Below are 23,716 nucleotides of genomic sequence, written 5' to 3' on the forward strand. Positions count from 1 at the left end.
GTGCAAAATCTGCATCAATCTGATCTCTGTGAAAGACAACTTGAGAGGTGCACATGGACAGAGAGGCTGTGGGAGAACACTGCTGCTCTCTTCAGGTCCTTTAAACTTCACAACCACGTGATGGTATATGGCAATAAGAATCAGAGCATCTCAAATGCTGAGGAGATGGAAAAAAGACACAAATTTTCATGGTTGTTGCAGATGGGGAAGGAGGGAAGGTTTTTTTGGCTCTTCTTCTTGCTCAGGACTGACTGTGAAGAGATTCACTGTTTCATGGTTAGTGCCTGAATTCAAACCCAGTAAGTCAAGGAATGCATCCTGGAAGTGAATTACTGTCCAAGTAAATGCAAGTTTATTAATAAGAGTGAGCTAATTTGATTTGAGGGGAAAAAATTAGGAATGGAAAATAATGAGAACTATAAAAAAGCATATCAATCCCATAACTTTGGATTATAGATGCAGCCTACATGTATTTAGGGATAGTCATACAAATATGGGTTTTAGACTGTTCTGTGGCTGCTTGGGCTCATGCCAAAGAGCACAGCTTGAGTTTCAGGCAGCCATGTACAGCTCACCACACTATGATCTGATTGCCAAAACCTGCCTAGATTAAAATATTGCTATAGAAGCTGCACTTCCATTTCTCATCGGTGCATGAGCATGCATGCACTAAAAAATAAGTTATGTATACATCAGCAGCTAGTAAACCATAGTTGTTTCCTAATGTTTTTTCATGACAGAGAGAAGTCCTCAAATCTTACAGTGCTTCCTACTTAGCACAAATATTCCACAAATGATCTACTAGTAAATGCTCATAATAGAACTTAGCATGAATGCAAGATATTCTTAAACACACAGCACAGGTTAACATATTAGAATGCAAACATCCAATTACATTTTAAGTGTGATCCCATTCCTGTGTATGATACTTGAGTGTCAATCTGAAAATGAAACAATCACAAGCTCTCAAACCTACAATTTCTATGAAGAATGGAATATTTGAATGTTTATACTCAAATATTTGGGCAGAGAAGGCAACAACTTTAGCTTGGCTAAAGTTGCTTAGGAGGCAGTAGCAGGAATGTGTGCACTTGTCATCACCAAATTCTGTCTTACAACTTTCTGGAATAATGCAAGGTACTAAGGAAAACTGGAATCTGTACTTTGTTATATCAGTGTGAATCTAATCCAATTTCATTGTTCTAAAATCCTTACATTTTATTTTTATAAATTAAATAAAATACATAACCTAAGTTTCAACTTTTAATATTGTAAAATTATCCTTGGATTCATTGTGCCACCTGTGTTTCCACTGGTCAGTCTAACACAATTAACTGCTAAAATACACCAGTGTAAAGTAAATGCAAAGCATTTTTCTGTTATAATTTATCTGAATATTAAACAAGACTTCACAGAAACAAGGGACAGAACAAACATTTTTCTCTAATTAAGAAAATAATACCTTTTCTCCACATTTTGCTCGTCCTGGAGAGAATCCTGGGTCTCCTTTAGGGCCCTGTTACAGAGAAATTAAGCTCAATAATACCATCAGGAGAGAATTTCTAATAATATATGCTATAACAAGTATTCACAACTTGAACAGGAAAAAATGTAAATGTGCTTCCTATTACAGATATTTTTCTCATAACTTTTTCAGTAAAGAACTAGGAAAAAAATAAAATAGTGCAGGTTCACACTGAAATGAGATTTACATTTTTCAAATTTTGTAAAGTCACAAAACTTTGAAAAGCAGATTTTTTGGTAAATCCAAGCAGGATTAGAGCAGATGCTCCAGCCAAATTGCTCTGCCCCTGTCTCCATCACTTCAGGGCACCAGTTGCTCCTCCAGCAGTGTGCAGGATTATCAGGCTGCATTACTGCAGGAACCATCACCTTGTACAGGTTTCCTCAGGCTCAGCCTTCCCACAGTGCCAGAATCCACAAAATTAGATTTTATTAACTAATCTATTTTCCAAAGAGCCAAGAATAAAGCCAAGCCTCATGGATACCCTTACATCACTTTCAGAACACCTCCAGTTGTTTCTCAGGAATTAAATGCTGAGGGACTGGCCACTGCTTGGAACTGCTGCCCCTCACTCAGGGCTGGACACTGCTGCAAGGACATTGATGTGCCATGTGTCAGAAGCAACTGCATAAAGGATCCTTCAGCACAGGAGGGAAACATTCATGCATCTTAAAGACAGAATAAAATTCTGCTTCCATTTACTGCTAGAAAATCCTTACAACTCATCTGCCATGTTTTAATATCAAACCAGAATGTTTGTTTCAGTGTGGTCAACTTGATTTTCATAGACAAAACTTCAGGAGCATCTGGTTGATTTTTATTTAGAGAAAAACACTTCAGAACATGCTTGTATCAAAAGGATAACTTCAAATCTAAGAGAAAATAAAGAGATCACTAAGCACCTAGTAATATATATATATATTTTGATATTTAAATAAAAAATATATAGGTACATACACATATGTACAATTCCTTCTATTCTTAAACTAAGGGACAGAGATACAGAACTGATCCAAATTACCATCCAGTGGAGGGAGAAAAGAAATTATAAAACAAAGCCTAGGAGTAATTGGTTACAATAATTATTTTCCTAGAAATGTATTCTATTACATAGCCAGCATAAATATAGTAAAGATTAAATATGAATCTTTAACTATAGTCCCTATAGAACTAGATAAAAACAAAAACACACACATAAACCAGAATCACTTGGTTTTACAGCTCTTGGCACTGAAAGCTTTATTAAATTGCTTTTTATGTCCTCAAGCAGATTTTAGCACCTGTCAGGACATGTCAGATTCCTGCAATTAGGAATCATACTAAACAAATCTTGGTGCTGCCTTTTTCCCAACAGATCTATCAAATTGTTCAAACTAAATATGAGTTGAAGGCATTCTGCAACTGCACAAATCTGTCAAATCTATTTAAAGGGCCTATGTTACACAAGATTGAAGATGTTATTTGAGCTTTAAGTCCAGTAGTTTGTCTTTGACTTTAAATATCACTTCCATAAATCTTCAGAAAATTATTCTAGCATATTAATAAAGAATAATGTCACAGACAGTAGAATATTTAAATAGCAAAGCTTGGACATGGACAATAAAAAAGGAATTCAAAGGGACTGACAGGCTACATTCTTCCTTTTTTTTTTTAAGCAAAGCAGAAGTTTACAGCAGTTAAGCATTTAAACCTCAGTTTATCAGAGGCTGAGCTGATTTATAGGAACTCTTTTGGGAAGTACAGATTACTTGCACAGGTAACTGTTTCCAAGTCATCATTCTGCACACATAGGTGATTTTCTTTCCACTGAATAATCTGCTATTTTGTTTTGATCTGAAGTTCAATTTGATTGATTACGTTTAACTAAAATATGTTTATAGTAGCAGTCTCCACCTGTAAACAAAAGAAGGCCAATTACTTCTATTTTAGGGAACAGTTCTGGGGCTTCCAAGAAGTATTACCAAGTTCATGTATTTACATGTCACCATGGATAAATAAACTCACCTTGGGACCTGGCAATCCTGGCAAACCTGGGTTACCATGTGGTCCTGGAACACCCTGTTAAAAAAACCCAAACAAATGAAGAGAACAACAACTGGGATTACACTGTACTCCTCTGAATAAATGTGAATGGATTGCAGAGAATAATTTTATGCATCTTTCCTGCTTTTGGAATCACTGCTTAGGATTTTCAAAGGATTCACAGGAAATAGAATATACACATCTTCCTAAAAATTAAAAGTGAAGGTGAGTACCCCCTTTTTTATTACAAATCTCAGTTTCTATTGTCTTCCCAGGCAATCCTTAACAGGTTTGGCGTAGTCACTGCAATGTTGCTCCCCAGCTACAACACTTGAAGGCATAGAATAAAATCAGTAAAATCACATTCTGAAGCACCTAGCTATACACTGCAAAGGGAAGGAAGTGGATGAATTCCTGGTCACTTAAAAGGTGTCCCAAAGCAATGCAACCACCTTCTTCTAAAAAAAAAAAAAAATTACAGATTCTCCTGATTCTCCCAAGCTAGTGTAGAAAATGGACTTGTGGACTTGTTATAAAATAATTCAACTTCAACTGTTCAAGGAACAAAATAAGCTACCAAGACTATCCATGCCTTCCAGTATAAATGTCTGTTCCTGCAACACATTCAGCAATCTTCACTCCTTGAAAAATTGCACATGAGGGAAAATATTTGTTGCAATGGTTGTCAGCAGCTATTCATCTTCCAAGTACTGAAGGACCAAACTGAAAAATCCATCCCTGATAAACAGGCAACAAAGCTTCTGTTGAATTCACTAAGGCCAAAATTCTTCCAAAATCCAAATACCAAATATAAGAATATTTTTGAACTTCCTTGTATATTCAGTGGTGTAACAGATAAACAGTGTTTGTCTTTCCACCACACGAGGCCTCATTTACCAATTACACCTTGCAGTAACTCTGAGAGCTGCATCTCTTAAGTGCTCCCTCTCACTAATGACAATGTTGACATAACCCCACAGAAATGCTAATCCCTCGTGCTGTTTGAGAGATTAATTTGCACACTGGCAACTCTGGAGGCACTCTCAGGGATTTAGGGGAAAGGAAACAAATAGAAAGTGCCAGCAGTGCTGCAGTGGCTCCTGCTTTCACTGCCTGCAACATTACTGTCTTGGGGCACAATACTGGAACACAGGAGTGCAAAAGGATTCTCATGGAATGAGGCATCAGAGGAGTTTCATGTCATTGCTAATTCTGAAACCACTGAAATTTCATTATCAAGAAACTTGGAACAAGCAAAGACACTTACAAAACACTGTCACATGTGAACTTCTTTACCATAGAACTGCAGGGAGCAAAATCAGTTTTCAAAGGAAGTCTCTACCCACTAACCACACATGTCCCAAGTGCCCCAACCACGTGGATCTCTGTCAGGATCAGCTTTGGACACACACTCTGATGAACACTCAGGCAATGCAGCTCTGCACTCTGCTGTGTCCCTCTGACACCTTGAACCACATTTCAGGATCACAAATGGCAACTCATGTGAAGGAAAACAGAAGTCACAGGGCAGGCTGCTAGATGAGGGACTGAATTTTGAGTAAACAAAGTTTTCACAGGCATTTTGGCTCACAAAACTCCTGTCATAACATACACCATCACTAGCTGCACCTGCCTGAATTTATCAGAATTGTACAAACTGAAGAACACTGACATTTCCAAACCATTTTTTTAAAATCAAATAGTTTTATAGACTTTCCTGGCCTGTATAAATATGTTTTAAACTCAGAACTACTGGTAAATATTACTCTCAGCCCTTTTCATACTTCTCCAGGCACCTTACAGTAAGCTGTCCCTTACAGTAAGCTCCCCACATTGGAAAGCATATCCTACACAATAATTTATCCAGAGAACTCACACAGTAGAGCACTGTGCTTCTAAGTACTCTATACCACTAAAAAGACCTTCAGAAAAAAAATTCCCAAACAAATTGCAGCTGGGCAAGGGCAATCTCACCAACAGGCATGGCTTTAAACATGTGAACAGCCTCCTGTGAAACAAAGAAAACTTCCCAGTTATGAGGATCTACTTGGATATGTGAGATCCTGCCTCTGATGCCAGACATATCCTCGCCACAGGCAGGGTGCAACACAAAAAAGCTGAGTGGTAAGAACTGTCAGCTCTTACACAGAAGGATCCAAGAAGTCATGAAGAGATTAATTTGAAAGAATACTTTGCATTTTATGCTTTTAAATGTGTCTCTTCTACTCCCTTGCCTCCAAAATGCTCTGGAACATCAGTTTGGTTTTTGGTCTCTTTGACCAGTGCACTTCCCATCCATCAGGCCAAGTTTAGAACATCCTGTGCTCTGCTGGCTTTCAACAGGCTATTGAGCAGCATCTTATTTAAATGTTCCTCAAAGGCTGAACCAAAACTCCTCCCACACATCTGCTGAGCCCACAGATGTGAGCCCCTTTTCTCCCACTTTCCATCTGCCTTGCTGACTGCAGCCACAACCATTCACATCCCCTGCTACCATGGCCTGAAATCATCCCCACACCAAACCTTCACCTGCTCCCTCCAGCTGCCCTTCCCCTAAAACCCCACTGGTCAACCAGGACCTCAGGGACTGCTCAAGCACATGGTTTTAGTACACAAGTGCACAAACACAGATTCAGCCTCTTCTGCCCCATTAATTAATCAGTACAGGGGCACAGCACAGGCTTCTCCTCCGTGCCTGGCAGTGGGGACACAGGGCACTGTGGCAAAGCCCCTGCTCTGTCCCCAGGCACAGGGCACTGTGGCAAAGCCCCTGCTCTGTCCCCAGGCACAGGGCACTGTGGCAAAGCCCCTGCTCTGTCCCCAGGCACAGGGCACTGTGGCAAAGCCCCTGCTCTGTCCCCAGGCACAGGGCACTGTGGCAAAGCCCCTGCTCTGTCCCCAGGCACAGGGCAAGGCTGCTGCCCCTGCTCCTGCTGGGCTGCACCCACTCACACAAAACAAACCATTTCCTGCTGTAGCTCATTTCTTTAGCAAAGCACCCTGATAGCAACCTAGGATTGAGCTGCTGAAGCTCAAGAGACTAAAAGAGATTTCTGGGATTACTTTTTACCCCCACACTGTCTTGCAGTGGTTAATTTTGTATCTGTGCCTGCTCCTCTGAGGCTGCATTGCTCACTCCCCCTCACTCCAAAACAAATGAATGTGGCTTTAGATTGCAGCAGATGGGAGCAGCATGGAAAAACTAGAAATTAATTCTGGGAGCAGCAAAAGCCAGGTACAAATATAACAATGCCCAGTGTATGCACCCTTACATGGAATTAACTATGCTGGAAGCTCACAGCAAGAGAACCAGTTTGTTTGTCTTGCTTTAAGCTAGCTGCCAAATGTTCAGAATCATACACTTTCATAATCACTAAGCACATGAATAAAGCTGAGAAAAACAAAATTATGCGAACTCCGGTGTGATTATTGGTGACCTGCCTGGAGGTGCAGAAGAACAGAGTTGTTTTACTCACCCGAGGACCTCTCTTTCCTGAAGGACCAGGTAAACCTGGAGGACCTGGAGGACCCTGGTGATAGAAAATCAAAGCAGTTGAGGCTAAAACCTGACACAAGGACAGTATCACAACTCTAGATGAGAGCAGTTTTGCTAGCTAACAACCTTGTGCTCGTGCTGACCTCCTCAATTTGAAAGCTAATTCCAAAATTACAAGAAAGTGTGTTTTTAACCTGACTGCAAATCAAATTTCTGTTTAGAAAGTATCCTGTGTCAGAGAAATTGGAGCTAACAACCTGGATAGTAACTTTTACTCAAGTGCATTGGTACTAAAGGAAGAAAAGATGTGATGAAGAAAACAAGTGCAATGTATTTCTAAATAAAGGATAGAGAATAATCAATCCTTTCCAATAAGCTTGCTGGCATGCCAGACATTTCAGAAAGGTTGGAGTAACTGTGAACAAATAAAATACCACCTCCCAGAAATTACAAATATGAAATAGAGAAAATAAATGTGGACCACTTACTGTTCAATTTCCTATTAAAAGTTTCTACAAAGAATAACTGGTAGCCCATTTGCCCTTCTATATAATGAATAAAATTCTCTTTAATGATAAGGCAGACTTTTTAAGATGCTAGTATATGACCAAATGTATCTTTTGCAAACGAATTAGATTATTAGTTACCATACTAGACAGTGTAACAGCCCCTGCATATCTGGTTGTTTTGAACACAGAAGCCTTTCCTCTTCTATACAATGACTGCTGTTCAGATTGAAAACCCCAGGATCTACTTCACTGTACTCAAATACAAATGGGTGCTCCAAACTAAAACTAATCAGAGGACTAGAGTCCTCTGTAGGACTCTAATTTGATGGGGGAATATAAATAATTATATTCCCCCTATCAAATTAGAGTCCTACAGAGGAATGGGCTGTTCTTAAGGGTGAATTCACCCCCATCCACATGCCTGCACAGCAAGCCCCAGCTTAGCAGGAACCATGTACTTTCTGCAAGGGAATTGGGCATCAGGAAAGTCAGACCTCTTGAAGGAGGTCAGTGGATGGCAGCAGTTCAACCTGCTCCTTCACCCAGGCTTCCTCACACTGTTCTGTATGTATGACATCCTCTCAGCTGAGACACCAGGCAAAACACTGGGTACCACACTGCCCACCACCAAACAACAGAGCTGAAAACTGGCCCAAGGGAATACCAGGAAAAGCAGAAGGGCCATTATGGTGACTGAAATGACCAACAGGAAGGTTTTGCTATACAGGGAAGAGATAAAAAAGGGAAGTGAGGAAGGAAAAAGAGACAAACAGCCCTGAGGGTTTTATTAGCAAGCAACATTTCATTAAGACAAAGGCTGTATTTTTGAAAACCTCCTGTTTTGTGTGACACTTTTTTTCCTTAGAAAGGTAATGTCACTACAGAGAAGACAGTGCTGGTTATGGAATTTAGGCATCATCTAGCTAATTACATTAATTTGGCCAAAATACAGATCACTTATGCACAGTTCTGGGAGAACCACTGTTGTTCTAAGGAAATAAAAATATGAATTATTTTCTCTCCAATTAATCATAATAAATGTAGGAATTTAAATGTAGTTGGGAATATCTGCATGTCCCTACATGCTACATTAAGTCACACTGAAACCCATACCTGCACTTCCCCTGGTCTTTAGGTCAAACCATGACATGTCATGCTTTTAGCATAGGACATTCTCTATTCATTATGATTGCACAAATCCTCACTAACATCCTCATTTTTCTGAAGTAGAAAGACCCCATGCTTAATAGCACAAGAAATGTAACAGGGAGATACACGGAAAACTCTTGACCTGGCATTCTTGTCCAGGTTCAAAAATCCACTTGAAAGGGCACAGAGAGCTCACACCCTGCCCTGCTGAAGCAGTATGTTTTTAATATCTCCTCTTGAAATGTAAGTTAAGAGATGCCTTTTGATTAGATAATTATCCTGGGACTACAAAAGAAAACATATTTTTTGTTCAGTGAAATCGTTGCAACCAGTGTGCATTCTTTTGTGATTCGTGTTCTTCTCTATCCCTGTTTCAGACATTTCCTTACAAATACAGTAATAGCTCAACCCCATCATTTTCCTAATAGAATCTTACTGAGTATTAAGATCCCTGATCTTTGTTGCTGATTTATTGAATGAGTGCAGTGAGAACATTTTTCCCTATGTGGCTTCTAATTTTTTTTAAACACTATCTGCTTCCTTTGCAACAGAAAACAAATACAGGGAACACCCTTTGATTACTGTAATTCAAATGTAACTAACTATCTCTTTTCATACAAAAAGAAAGCCACAAAAAAAAAAAAAAAAAAAAAAAAGAGAAAATCTAATCACAACTAAGCCCTCAGAAACCCCTAAAAGAAGCAGCAAAATTTTGAAGTAGGCAGACAGAGATTAAAAACACTTTCCCAGGGCATATTAAAACAAAGTTAATTGTTGTAGATGAACTCTCTGGTTCACAAGAATAAGCAGCCCCAGCCATCCAGGTGTTTGCTTAAAATATTAAAGGACCCTCCTTAACCAGGGGATGTTACTCTTTAGCCTCCAGCACAGACTCCTCCCTGCAACTCGGGCAACATCTCTGCTGAGAGCAGGCTTCAGCAGAGCACACCTAGGTCTTCCTGGACATGCTTTCCCAGCTAGCAGATCCACCTTATTCTGTCCTATATATTTCTGCAATCTGGGAAAGCAACTACAACTTGAAATCAGTATGACTATTTTTATACTTGCTAGGAAGCTACTTAAGCCTCTCAGGCATCCATGTAAACCACAGAAATCAACATCTGAGAGTGAGCCAATCTCTCTTAAACCAAGGAATAAGTCACTTGTTTGAATAGTTTTTCTTCCAACTACTGGAAACAGTAATTAAACAAACCTGAAGCAATTAGAAATGTTAATGTGATGTTTAGCATTTGACACTTTGACCACCACTATCAAACAAAACAAAAAGAAGTTACTTTGTATAAATATTACAGATGCTGATTTAAAATTGTTTAACAAAATCAGTTTGCTCAAAACAGATAATTTGTCACTTAAAAAAAGATACTACAACTTACTGTCTTTAGGAATTGTAAAAACTTCATCTAGCTATTGAGCAAAAAAGCTCAAGTTCCAAATAATCATTGCTTAACCCTGAAATAATAAAAGTAGATGCTACTCTTCCAGAAATTTTCACAGCCATTCCAATGGTCACTGGAACAAATGTAAGGAACTTTCCAAGGAACTTTCCATGAAATAACTTACTTTCCTGGGCACTGAACCCTGTGTTACTTGTGTTACATGTGTTTTAAACTTGATCTATTACCCAGAGGGAATAGGAAACATTTCTGTTATATATAGCAAGTATCTAAGATTTCAGATGCACAGCAATAAATTCTGCATTAAGTAGTTAAAACTTCTGCACCAGCACATTTTGGTTGCATTCAATATCTAAATCCTACTCACTGAACTTTCTCTAGTGATGCAACTATGAAGTTTCTCTTTAAAAGGCTCCTGACTGTATCTCAGCCACTCAAACTCAGCTCACCTCAAACTATTCTTTGTTAAAAGACTAAGTTAAAGAAACATACCAGTTTAACACCTGATTCATCACATATGAAGGCAGGCAGTCCTTCAGCAGAACAAAACACCCATGAAACTTTCTGCACATCATCACCAAAACTCCTGCAGTGCAGCAGTGAAGTAAACAGAACCATCAAGCTCCAAACCTATTCTAAAACCTCCCCATGAGGAAATTTCACTTCTAACACTGCTAATATAATTTGTTCTATTGTTCAGGTATCACTCTGATAAGCTATGTTTTCCTTCTATCCCACCTAAAATTTCCTTCTCTGTCCTGCCACACTTTATGTGAAGAGGCAAAAAAGTATCTTTATTAACCAGCCCTTTGCAAAACTCTAACTCTACTCTTTCCTAACTTTCATTACTGAACAGACTTTTGTTTTAAACTCTGCTCGGAATCCTACTTTCTACAACTATACCTGCATTACTGCACTCCTTTTCATCTGTCTACATCCTTTTTAAAGCTCCTCATCTAAAGTTGAGAACACTTCTCCAAACTGCAATGTCATCATACCCAAACCAGTAGAAAAAGCAGCCTGTCTCTGATACTCACCACTTCTAAGGTGTCAAACATCACAGCAGAAAGATTTATTTATTCTCTCCTGCACTATGATACCAACCTATGATCCTCATGACTGTCAAAGCAGTCACTCCCCATAATCTATTTGTATTTTTATTTTCTGTATTATTGCACTAAGTTTACTCCCACCAGTTATAGACCATCCAGAATTCTGATCCTGTCACTCAGAATTTTTCTTTGTGCTCCTAGCTGCGTTGTTTACCTTCCTTAAGCACTTCATACAGATACTAATTTAACTATTGAGCAACAAGGATCTTACCAAATTTGAATGTACACCTTTTGTTCTAATTCTTGTTTAATTTGCATTTCACTGGAAACAATAAAATCTGCACACTTCTCTTTCCAAATGCCCTAGAGTAGGCAGCCACCTCTGTATGATTAACCTCCTTTCTTTGCAGTTGTGGAAGTTTCCCTTTCTCTGTCAAAAATTCCTACAACAATCAAAGCAATGTCATCAACATCAGAGCAATACATATAAGGCTTTTGGTTATGGATTAAAGTTTTTCAATATTGTTGTGCAGAAGATAGGGAAACTGCAGCAGTTCTAGGGAAATTAAATTAAATATTTGAATTTTTAACAATAACATTACTATTTGCTACTAAAAAAAAAAAAAAAACCAAAAAAAAAAACCCTGCAAAAATCTAAACTTTTTATCTGAATCATCAGGTACTGAGATTTCTCAGCCTGGGCAGGGAAATGCATGAAAGGGATTAAGTGACCAATATATCCCTTGTAGTCAGGGGGAGCCTCAACAGGCAATCTTGTTCAACTGAGAGCTACACAAAGAGTGCAATCAGCAGAAGTGTGAAAGGTTAGCTGAGAGTAAAATAAGTGAAATAAGCTAAGAGTGACAGAGAAGCTACTACATTTGGGATCTCTGAACTGCTCTCCCAGTGTTCTTACTCTCACACCTCTGGATTGCAATAGGACAGGCTCCTCCAGGACTCAATTCTGCTCATTGCAGGGCTTGCCATTTCCCCTTCCTCCTGGCAACAATTCCAGACTGCTTCTTTTTACCAGCTAGAAGGATCATCATCATTTGGTCTTCTACCATTCCTCCTTCTGGCAGAGTATCTTGAAAATCTAGAAAAACTTTTCCAATGGAGGAAATTTATTCCTAGTTCATTTCTCTTAGAATGCCACATCCTGTGCAGATAGGCCTGAAGATGTAATTACCTACCAGCAAGTCACATCAATAAGCACTTTAGCTCACATCAGCCTCTCCTTCTACCAGTGTGGGACTATGCACCATGTTATTGCAAACTACTTTAGGACTGTGCAATGAAAAATATCAGCTTGAAAGTTAAACAGTTAAAAATACACACCACATTTATTGTCAATACCCTCTGCATCCCAAAAAGGAGTGGCTCATCAGATGAGCAGAGCAGCATTCCCTTGAAAGAAGTGTTTCAGGAAGTCTTACTGTTCCAGTTTAAACCCACTTTATATTCTTCTAGGGAAGGTTTGGTCATTGCAGCTGCTAGAATTTTAATCAGGGTCTTAATAGTTTTGAAAAAATAGCTGTTCCCTTTTTATACCCTATCCATAAATGAAAGCCTGAATTCAGGAGCCCTGCTTTGCAGCGATGGGTGAATTCCACAGCTGTGGGATCATGGAATATAAGAGGCCTAATTATACAAGGCAAGAATCAGTTCTGGTAGATGATTAAAAGCTAAAAGAAGCTGAGTAGTTTAAGAACCACAAAAGCTAGTTCTTGCCTGTCAATTCCAATAGTACGAACATTAACTTCTGGGTTCAAATCTTGAAAGAAGATTCAAACCAACCACAACATAGTAAAAGAAGTAAAAAGAGGGGGTTTCATGCCTCATCAGGACTTTTTGCTGCAAGGGAAGTTTTCAAGTTCTTCAGTGTTGCTTTTTAGGCTCCACATTGCAGACTCCATGAGTACTCACAGACTGAAGTGTCAGAGCCACACATATAAATGCTACATTAATTCTCGTCTTTTCTACATGGGAGGACTAGACTGAAAAAGTAAACCAAGATCATCTCTTCAAGTCTGAGACCAACAGCAGTAGTAGATAATGAGCCACACAATCTCCAGAGAGCACAGTTCCTAGTTTCATGCAGAGATCTCTTCTCCCTTTGGAGCAGTGTTTTAGCTTTGCCTCTGCTCCAGCAGGTGCTGCTGGTCCCTTCAGCCAACCTGGGGCCCAAAAAGGTCTAGATTAACTTCCCAGCTCTACCACAGATCTTTAAGAGCTTGGGCATGTTATCTAAATCCTGACCCAGCAAAACACCTCAGTACAAATGCACAATATTCCCTACAGACTAGAGTCTGCATTCTTAAGCAAGACAAACAACTCTATCCCCAGTCCATAAGACAGCATTGAAGATGGTAACAGACACCTCTGAACCCTTCAAGTCAGCTGCCATCTTTGCCACTGTGTGTGTAGTGTCTGTGTGTAGTGTCTAGAAAAACAACCCAGAGCATTTGCTTGGGATTTCTTAGTAGTGCAAACAACCCCCACTATCAGCAGCCATTTCTGTGACACGTGAAAAAGAGCGGATTTAACTTGCTTGGCTGTGACTGACTGAAATCACAACAAACAAGCTACAGGCTAAAATTAAAACCTTCCATTAGTAGTTACTAAACATCCTAAGGTCCAAAAACGGAAATTAACCTCATGCTGATGACAGCTACATGCTTAGTGACATGTCACCACGAGTGCTATCATAAGGGACAAAGACAGAAAAAAAGACTCACTTCAACCAAAAAAGATTAGGCAAGAGCACTTCTGGAGTAGTGTGAATTACTTGTTAACACATTTTTCAATTGTGTAACAATTACTTTGTGCCTGGATCCTGTTTAGAGTAAAAAGTGAACTTTTGAATAGGTTCTTAGTTGTTAACTAGTTCAAGAAAAAAAATATTTCAGTGCTGAAAGAATAGACACAATAAATTTATGGCCATATTTAAATATATATTAGGAGCTGCTTAACACATATCAAATTGCTTTCCAGTAATAACCAAATAGATGAACACCTACAAAACCAAAACCAACCAAACAAAAAAAGCAAGTGGTATAAAAACTACGGTTTAAAATTTTAACCAAAATCTCACACAAGCACAAAGCATGATCAATCATATTTCCCAGGCTAAGCAGGAACTGATGTTCTTTCTGGTCTGTAGCTTCATATTTATATATAGGCACATTTCTATGTATTAAAAAGTTTATGAGACTTGTGCACACAATAAGAAAGGATAAATGAGTTTCTATTAAAACCACTACTGTGCATTTGCAATTGTATCAAAAATCACCCTGTGAACTGAAAAAAATACCTCAAAATCTTGTAAGATTGTTCTAAAAAAAATTTTCCATGCAGGTTTGCTTAACCCCATAACCTTGGATTACGAATGATTGCAGACTAGATTCTGCAGCTGGTCTACTTCTACAACTATAAATTTTGACAGCATTGCTTAACCAAGACAACCATGTCAGTCTTCCAAGCAGCCTGGTTGTTCTTTTTGTGGACCAGCACCCATATTTGTGAACTGCATTAAATTAGCCTGCAATTTTATTACATGAGCAGTCTCTGTAATAAGAAGCTACAAATATCCAGCTGCATTCCAAATTTTAAAGAAGTCTGGGTTGCCTACCACTTCACCAGCATGTGAATATCTCGGATGTCTTTACATTCTTCCAGTAAATAAAAGTATATGACACTTACATTAAAATTACATGTGAGAAAAAGACACACTTAAGGCAGACAAACATTTGTACAATGCAGCTGGGAAAAATTGCAGTCACAGCTTTGGCACACTTGGAGAGGTTTCTTTCAAAGCCTCTGTTAAATGTATGTTGCTGCAATAGAGTAAAAAGAGTAATAAAGATAACTTACAGGAGGTCCAGTTTCCCCCTTTGGACCTCTGACACTTCCCCTTTCAAACATTTTGCCAAGATCTTCATAGTCATAAGCATAATTATCAATACCATTTTCATAAGTGTTTTCTCTATGATAAGTCTCATCAGCATCAAATGCACCTTCCTGCCGTGGATGGAGTTGGTTATCCAGAGGGAGTTCAGCAGGCAAACTGTACAGGGTTGTGTTGAAGATTTGCTGCTTTTTGTTTGGTTCACCTAAATGCTGTTTTGCTTTTTCCATTCCCTTGCTTTTAGTTTTACTCTGTTTTACAGGGGAGATCAGAGAAGGCTCACTATGTCTGCCTGCATCTTCTGTGGTATTAGCTGAACTATTTGGATATGATCCTGCAGGGGTTTTAGTGATGTTTCTTTTTCTGCTCATCTCCTGCTGCTGAAGAGCCAGATCAATATTCTCCTGGAGTTCTGTTTGAGGCCAAGCTTCCAGCAACAGAGGTTTGGTCTCTGCAAACTCCCATACAGAGGCATTTCTTAACTCAAAGTGGTCTGGTAAAACGTGAATCTGAGCAACGTTGGTAACAGGTATGCTTGAGACTTCTTTCCATCTATAAGCTGATATATCTTCCTGGTTTTCCTCATCAATGATCATCCTTGAAAAAGCATCCAGCCCACCTGGCAGAAGTGAAGCCCCACGCAGAGATCGATAGGTTTCAGCCTGGCGACACTGCTGTTTCACATATTTACAGTAGTTTGCAGAGGCTTCTGCAGAGGGAATAATATCCAGCTGACATATAACTCCTTCAAAGCTGACAGAGTGAGAGTTCATCCTTCCCAGGGTAAATACACCCTCTGAATCAAATGTCTCCACTTCAGAAAGTACTTCACTGCTGTAGTACTTGTTTCCACACTCAGCAAACAGCGAGACAGTCTTGTCCCCAATGCCAATGGCAAAGGAATGCCATTGTTCATTATGAACACAATAATCAAAGTACACTGGCTGCTTCCCTCCAGTGTACACTGCTACCTTTCTTGGTAGCAGCTGGACACCAAACTGCAGTCTGCTTTTGTTCCTGACACTGAAAAGAAAAGCATTACTGGCTCTGTAAGAGTACAGCCCCACCAATAAGGTGAACTGATGCCCTAGACTCGACGGTATGACTTGAGGGACACGGGACTCAATACGTGCATCACTGCTTAGCACCACTCCTGATGCAGTTAGACGAACACCCTGAGGTAACAGAGAGGATGTTGAGGGCACTTCTGTCTCTGAAGGCTCTTGGACATCTTTCACAAGGCCTAGTTGATGAAGAACATCTATTGCTGTGAAAAGAAATAAAGGCACACTGTTGATTTAGTTTTCAAGCTCATATATTCAGATCCATATAAACAAATGTACAAACAACATTTTAACAGCTCTGTACCTTTCAGAGCATATATATTTCACACAGTAAGGCCACCAAATCCCTCCTGGAAGGCACTAATCTTTCACATAAATAAAAAAAATTATTAAAGGCAGAGCAAAATTTCCATCTTAGAAAATACCCAACCAAACTAAACAAACACACAGAAAGGTCCACAAAATGCCCATTGTAGGTTAATTCACTTATGAAAGTGAAAAATCCTCATTTACTCTCTTCAAACTTTCCAGTGATTGGTGAATACACTTTGGTTAGTTCCTTATTTATTTAGCTAATCCTGTCTTCTCTTTGAGCAGAGAATTAGTCTTTTTTTCGAAAACTCTCTCTTCTGCAATAAATCCATGCTGTTGCTCTTTATCTTAAAAGTTTAAATCAAAGCATTTGAAGGAAGGGTTGCTTTGTTTATAAGAAAGGACAAGCTATTTATAGCACAGTAATGCCTCCTTCCCCTCCACACAGTTTACTTATTGGAGCCATGGATGAGGTGAACTCTGGAGCAGTGGAAGTGGTGAGGAGCAAGGAAAGAGGAGAATTGTCAGAACCCAAGGGGTAGTGCTCCTGTCTTCTGGCTCATCTCTCCCCCTAAAATGCACAAGGCTGCAGCTATCATGGCAAGACATTGAACTAAGAAGGCACTCCACAGTAGGAGATAGTAAGGAGACAGAGCAGCCAGCTGTCCTACTGATTTGGCTTTGACATATAGAAATCTGGATAGGTCTTCCTACAGAAGAATGGGCAGTGGTTTTTTCAGTGTTGGTTTCTCTAGTTTCTCATTCCCTGTGAGCTATGTTCTTCAAGCTTTCCATTAGTCTGGATCACACAGTGCCTCCATCTTTTATCTGGCTAAATATCTTCACTTAATGGGTAGAAACACAATTATCACCCTGATAAACTGAAATCTTATCTGTTCTGGGATAAGAAATCAAAGTCACCTTTGGGTAAATCAACAGTTGAAGGGGACCCAATTAATTTCTTATTGCCTAAATCACATTTAGGCAACTTGGAGTTGGTGGGCATAGATACCTTCCTTCAGGATGAATATAAAGATCCTTACATCCCTTATGATGCAGCTGAAACACTACAAAGGCTCTTTAGGAGCTAAACCACAGATCCTCAAAAGCCTTTCTGATCTCAAAATAAGACAGCATTTATGGCATCGATAGATGGATTGGTAAAACTGCCTGCCTGAGTGTTTGTGAAAGGTGCAGAAATATTGCAGATGTTGAATCAAAATGCAGTCACAGAAATATGGAACAAGAAGATGAGGAGCTAAAACATACTGAAAAAGCTGAAGAAACAACATTTGCTTGGCCTAGAGACAGGAAGGTTTGAGGGAATCTAAATAAAATTGCCCATTATCTGAATTGATGCCATAGGGAAAACAGAGAAAATCTGAGAAGTAACAATCACAAGCTGCAGCACAGGAAATTTCAGCTCCATACAAAGGAAAAGCATTCTAACCACAAAAGTGGTCAAGTGCTGGACCAGGGGGCAGAGACATTGGGTAATGTCGATTCTTGGAGATCTTCAAAGACCAACTGGACAGAACCCAACAACCTGAAGTAACTTCAACATTGACTCCGACCTCAGCAGGAGTTAGGACCAGATGAGTTCAAGTTCCCCTTAACCTAGATTTTAGGAATTTTTTTCACTAGGGAAAACTGAAGACTAGTTTTCATAAACAGCATTACACAACAGCACAGGATATCATTTGTTTCTACCTCTCACGGGAACAACTTCAGAGAAACACCTATATTAAAAATTACCTGTAGTATCTAATTGTTGCACTGACCAAACACGCCTGGCTGGGCAGACACAGGCACTTTCTACAGCATTTCACTGAGGCTACTTTTGCTATGGATATGCTTACACTAAGTAAACAAAACTATCATAAGGCACAACAAAAATTTAGAATAAAGAAGAAAAGTTAAGGATTTGCTGTAATATTAAAAGAGAAGAACCACTGAAACAAATGGATATTTACACTTTAAGTGGAAAAAAGGTCTCCTTTCCCAGTTTCCCTTTCTCTGTTTACTGAATGTATTCATAGCAAACTTCAGGAATAGACAGATGTTGGCTTAGTTTCAGTGCTAAATTATGAGAAGTGCCTGAGATTTCCTTGAGAGTGATTTATAAGTTGGAACCAAAAGCATCAACCTGAACACACTGTACATCTTGAAAATTAATTACACACCTTGTAGTGTTTCTAGTCATGTTTGAGATTCACGGACGGGCCAAGACTATCCTGGCAAGTAGCCAGTGCAGACGGAGGTACAGAGAAAGAGTATTTCTGCAGAAAGTCCTGTGTATGCCAAGTTCTCAAGATGTTTTGCCTCAGAGCAATTAATTCACCATGGCTGTATTTTTATCTGTCAGGCTGATAATAGAGGTCAGGTTCTAGTAGAGCTCTGAAGCACAGTGCCTCTGCTAATGAACCACCACTCTCTGCCAAGACCCCGTCCTGCCTGGTCTGCCTGTAGCTCTGGAGGAGAAAGCTGTGCCTGCACTGCCCTTGTGGAGGGAAGCTGGGAAGAAACACCGGTCCTGAGCTCTGGGCAATGCAGTCTTACACATGCAAATAGTCCCCAAGGCAGAATACACTGCTCCACTAGTTCTGTGCACTGGCAGGGCCAGCTGGCTGCACAAGGAGAACAGCTGCTAGTCTAACCTAAGGTTGTGCCTAAGTATAAAATCCTAACCTGAAATACTGGGCAAGTAGTTGTATTTTTAAAAAATTTTAATTACATATTTTTTATTTAAAAATAGTAATGCATGTGATCTATCAAAAGTATAAATTCAAGTGTAAAATAAAAATCTTAAACTGGTGTAAAATAGTCAGCTTAAAAATTACATTCAAGCCTATCACTAATAAAAGGCAAACTGCAAGCAAAATGGTCACATTTTTGGCAGTTCTGATTTGAAAAGAGCACATAGTTTAAAAGTTATTAAAGAAAATAATCAGCATGATGACGAATAAGATTTTTTTTTCTATTCTGCAAATAGATTTCTGCAAACAATGACAGGTCTTGAGAGAGCTAAGCACAAATAAATATTGTGTGAAAAATGACATCAAAAAAGTAAGTATAAAGGAATTACTCCTCACTGACTGTTAACCCACTGTCAAGCCAAAAGGCTGTTCCAAACTTTTTTGGCCAGTCATTTCACTTCTGATCCAACATGCATATTTATTTTATTTTAAGGCTTTCAGAAGCTCTTGGCAGCACACTGGATTTTGGGAGCAGGCAACTCTCTCATTCTTCCTCCCAGCATGACAATCACTATTTGCTTTACCTATCAGTTGTCAGTTTTCTTTGTTTCCTCATGTCTGCAAAACATCTGTCTTCACTTACTGCTTATTCAACCCATTAGTCCCCCAAATTGTAACAGCTCAACTTCTTGAAGGAAAGGTTGTTTCAGGTTTTTGGTGTCAAGTCCTTTCCTTCCACCTTCTAGGAGATCTTTAAAAATTCACAACCTTACTGCATCATGAGGTAAGGCAAAACTTTACACCAGCTTTGGCAAAAAGCCTTCTGACCCTCACGTGGCACAAAAATAACCCCACAAAGGAACTGGGGAGGGATGAAGGGATTTGACTATAGGATTGTTTCACATGCATATTCCCTTCAGTCCCTCTTGTTCATTTCCCACGATGCTCCATGCTCACGGCTACTCTGAAGGCAGGATCTCCGAGATGCTCTCCCTATTTCAGCAATCTTAGTACACTCATTTCTCCCTTTCCCTTTTCCAGTGTGGGTAAGGGAAAAAAAAAAGGGCCATTCATCAATCAGCCCCACCAGAACCAAGAATAATTTCCCTTCAGATTGCCCATTTTCTAGGTGATGATGCATCTGCAACTGGGTACATTAAGATATCTGGCTGCAACAAATGCTCTCCTGGATGCCAGATCAGATTACCTGCATAGCAAAGCCAGCAATACACATAATTCTGCATGTTCTTGTGCCCCACTCAAAGTATTATTCCTAAAGTCTGAGACTGTATCTTTCCAAGTATTTTACTGTGTATGATTTATAGCAGCATACCAAACTGAGCAACGTGTATGGATCCTCTCCGGTAAAGCATGCAGAGGCTGCCTCCTCAGCTCAGGAGAGAAGGCATGTTAATCAGCTACCATCTTCATGTCTGGCATAACATTCTTTTTTTCAAAATACAACTGCCAAGGAAGTTTAAAAACCAAGGTGTAAACATGTTCCTAGTGGGCATGCAATCCTGTTCCTGGACAAACACTAAGCATCCCAAATGCAATAATGAAGCTCTGCAGCTTATATACTGAAACTGAAGGATATGCTTGAAATGCTCTCTGTTTTTTCTGAGGAGGTTTCCTTCTGAAATGCTTTTTCAAGCTTTGTTTACACTTTGTGCAAATAAAGCGCAAGAGGAACCAAATTCACTCATGGGAAGAAAGTTTCATCAAGATTCAATGCATCATTCTGATCCCAAGCAAGCACTTCAAGAAAATAAAGTGAAGTATGACACCTGTGCATCAAGGATGGAGAGGAGCTTCCATTCACTAAGGCTTCTCATACGGCTAGAAATGCTGTTGAATATCAGTAACAACAATAACAACAAAATAATAATAGAAAAAAAAGGAAACTCCATCTGCTGATAACAAAATAAAAACTAATTCAATATAAGCATGTTGAGAGCAGAGGCTTTGCCCTATTTCTGCAAAGCTCTATGCATGGGGGCACTCTCAGCCAAGAGGCAGGTAAGACTCAGTCTCCACCCACTCCCCTGTGTTACTGCACCCCCAGTCCTGCAGCTTTCACAGTCCTCACCTGAAGGGTCAGTGGGAAGCAATTCTCAGGCTGAGGGACATGAGGAGTGACAGACAAGGTTTATTTCTTTGCAGAGGAGGAGGGTGGACTGGAGGGATGAAGACCTCACAATGTCCCCACACAGCTGTCTCTGGCATCTGTCACCTGCTCCCACTACATTGGGAAACTGAACTGCCTCCCTAAAGCTGCTTCTTCCCTTTCCATCCCTGCAGGCCTGGAGCAGGCAGGCCACACACATCTAACAGGGCTGCCCCTCCTCCAGTGAGAACTTGGCTCAGCTATTATAAAAATCCAGGAAAATCCCATCATCACAAAAGCATATGGCCCCCATTGAGCGGGATGTGAAACATCAACAACCAATCTTACCAGGCAAGCAATGGGCAACACTGGAGGGCAAAACTACAAAGGCAACGGGGGGAGGCAAAACAAAAACTCCATGACTGGAGGAAAAATCAAACTTTGCCAATCTCTGGGAATGACAAGCAGGAAAAACGCATTGGTGAGAATAATGGTGGGAGGCTGCTGAGATATCCCAAAGGGCTCTAGCAAAACATTATCAGGAATGAGTCTTGCCTTAACCACGCAACCCATCTGTTTGCATTCAGATGAGTATTTGCAGTTACACACTCACCAGCCAAGGATGACCTGCCTTATGCTTCACCTGTACAGCAGAGGACCGTGGTGGAGAACTGATGCTGCCACTCTCATGGCAAATAAGTGACTACATGGCACGTTGGCCTCCACCACTTTGGGACCTATCATTCCCACAGCAGTCTCCAGAGCAAGTTGCACATCTGGTGCTGTTATAACAGCTGGCAGATTGAAAAAGAAACTAAAAACAAGACAACCCTATTTCCTCACAACATCTGCATCTGAATGCAAAGCCAAATGAATACCAAATTTCACAGTTTGCTATAGCAATGCCAGCCTGTATTATGTGCCGTGGTTTGCCTGCCTTAAGTGCAAAGGTAACTCAGTCATAGCTTGCCACCCCCAAGGACACCCACTTGCAGTGAAGACACAATCAAAGCCTTTTCACTGTACAAGGCTTCTTTTTTATGAAGAGCTTGCTTAAATATGTAAGCAATTTCATAGACAGAAAATCTGAGTAATTTTCGAAAGGTCATCTTTTCCAAACTGGTGCTTTAAACTTTTGCTCTCATTATGCTGTAATTGGTATTTTCTTTAAGTCACATGAATTAATGAACTGAACCTAAGATCACAAGTTACAAAAGCCATTTACTCTTTTCATCTACTAACATAATACACAAATGTCCTGTTATAAACGAAGCATTCTCACCTTGTTTGGGTACTTGTGCAACACCCACAGCTATACATGTTGTAATGAAAAGGAGAGCTTTCCTAAAAGGGAAAGAAAGGGAAAAAGCATGTGAGAAAACATCTACAGTTTTGGAACTCCAAGGAATTAGAAACCTGGCTCAAGATCCAAATGGCAGAATACCACTGACATCAGCAAGTCCTGAATCAAAGCCATCACACTGAACAACTTCCCACTGATACTGAGAAGGCATTTCACACAAAGATCCAGGTTGTGTATGCCCTCATACATAGCACATAGATTTTACATTGTTTTTTATTAATAAAATGACTGCATCTGCTTTATATTTTCTTGCAGCAGTTTTCAAATATGAATGCTGCTACACAGTAAATTTCTTCCTGGAAAGAAAAAAAATTTATCATAAAAAAAACATAAAATAAATGACAAGTTAATACCTGCAGAGATTATTAGATACTTTTGACGTCTTATCAGTCTTCTCACTAGATCACATCATCTTTCCATAAGAGAAAATGTTCTGTCAAACTTTTGTTCCTGTATTATAAAATTTTATCATGCTACAAGCAAGTCCTGCTCTTCACAAAGTAAAAAAAAAATTCCATCACACTTCAACTTACAAGTCCATGCTCAAGTAGAAGAGTGTCCTACTGACAGTTATCACAGGCTCACAGCCCTGGTTTCAGCCAGTGAGACAATTTTCCTCTTAGTAGCTGTTCAAGTGTTGTGTTTTGGATTTAGTATGAAAATAATGTTGATAGCACACTGGTGTTTCAGTTTTTCCAACAAACATGCATAAGATTGATCTAGATTATGTGCTCAAAATTCAAAATAACTTTAGAAGTGTCGAATGTTGTACAGACTACATTTTTACTGTGATTAAGAACAGATTGTCTACTGTTTCTTAATTATCATTTTAGCCAGATTAACATCTAATCACTCTCTTATCAGTGACTGAATCGTTTAATAAATGAGAAATCCATTTTCTGTTAAATGTTGGACAACCAGGCAAAGATGCATGAAACAATTACAGTAACCTCTATTTACTCAGTTCTAAGAAGAAATACTTCAAAAATATCAGAAATATAGTTCTGACACCAACTAATCAACTTACACTCAAGCCTCTTGCTCATTAATATTTGTAACCTCAGTGATTTTTCATAATATGGAATGATAGAGTGACTAA

General features: G+C 39.4%; 1 protein-coding gene across 2 annotated transcripts in view; it reads right to left on the bottom strand.

Annotated features, from left to right (window-relative positions):
- Positions 1 to 23,716, bottom strand: part of COL24A1 (collagen type XXIV alpha 1 chain) — a 125,063-nt gene that overhangs the window by 96,744 nt on the left and 4,603 nt on the right. For both annotated transcript variants that reach the window (XM_059854159.1, XM_059854158.1), the window contains exons 2-6: positions 22,537 to 22,598; positions 15,042 to 16,342; positions 7,024 to 7,077; positions 3,530 to 3,583; positions 1,463 to 1,516 (exon numbers count right to left, since the gene is read on the bottom strand). In XM_059854159.1, coding sequence (XP_059710142.1) covers positions 1,463 to 1,516; positions 3,530 to 3,583; positions 7,024 to 7,077; positions 15,042 to 16,342; positions 22,537 to 22,598 — 1,525 coding nt within the window. The remainder of the gene's footprint in view (positions 1 to 1,462; positions 1,517 to 3,529; positions 3,584 to 7,023; positions 7,078 to 15,041; positions 16,343 to 22,536; positions 22,599 to 23,716) is intronic.

Source organism: Haemorhous mexicanus, chromosome 9 (genome assembly GCF_027477595.1).
Source record: "Haemorhous mexicanus isolate bHaeMex1 chromosome 9, bHaeMex1.pri, whole genome shotgun sequence".
NCBI classification, from domain to species: Eukaryota; Metazoa; Chordata; class Aves; order Passeriformes; family Fringillidae; genus Haemorhous; species Haemorhous mexicanus.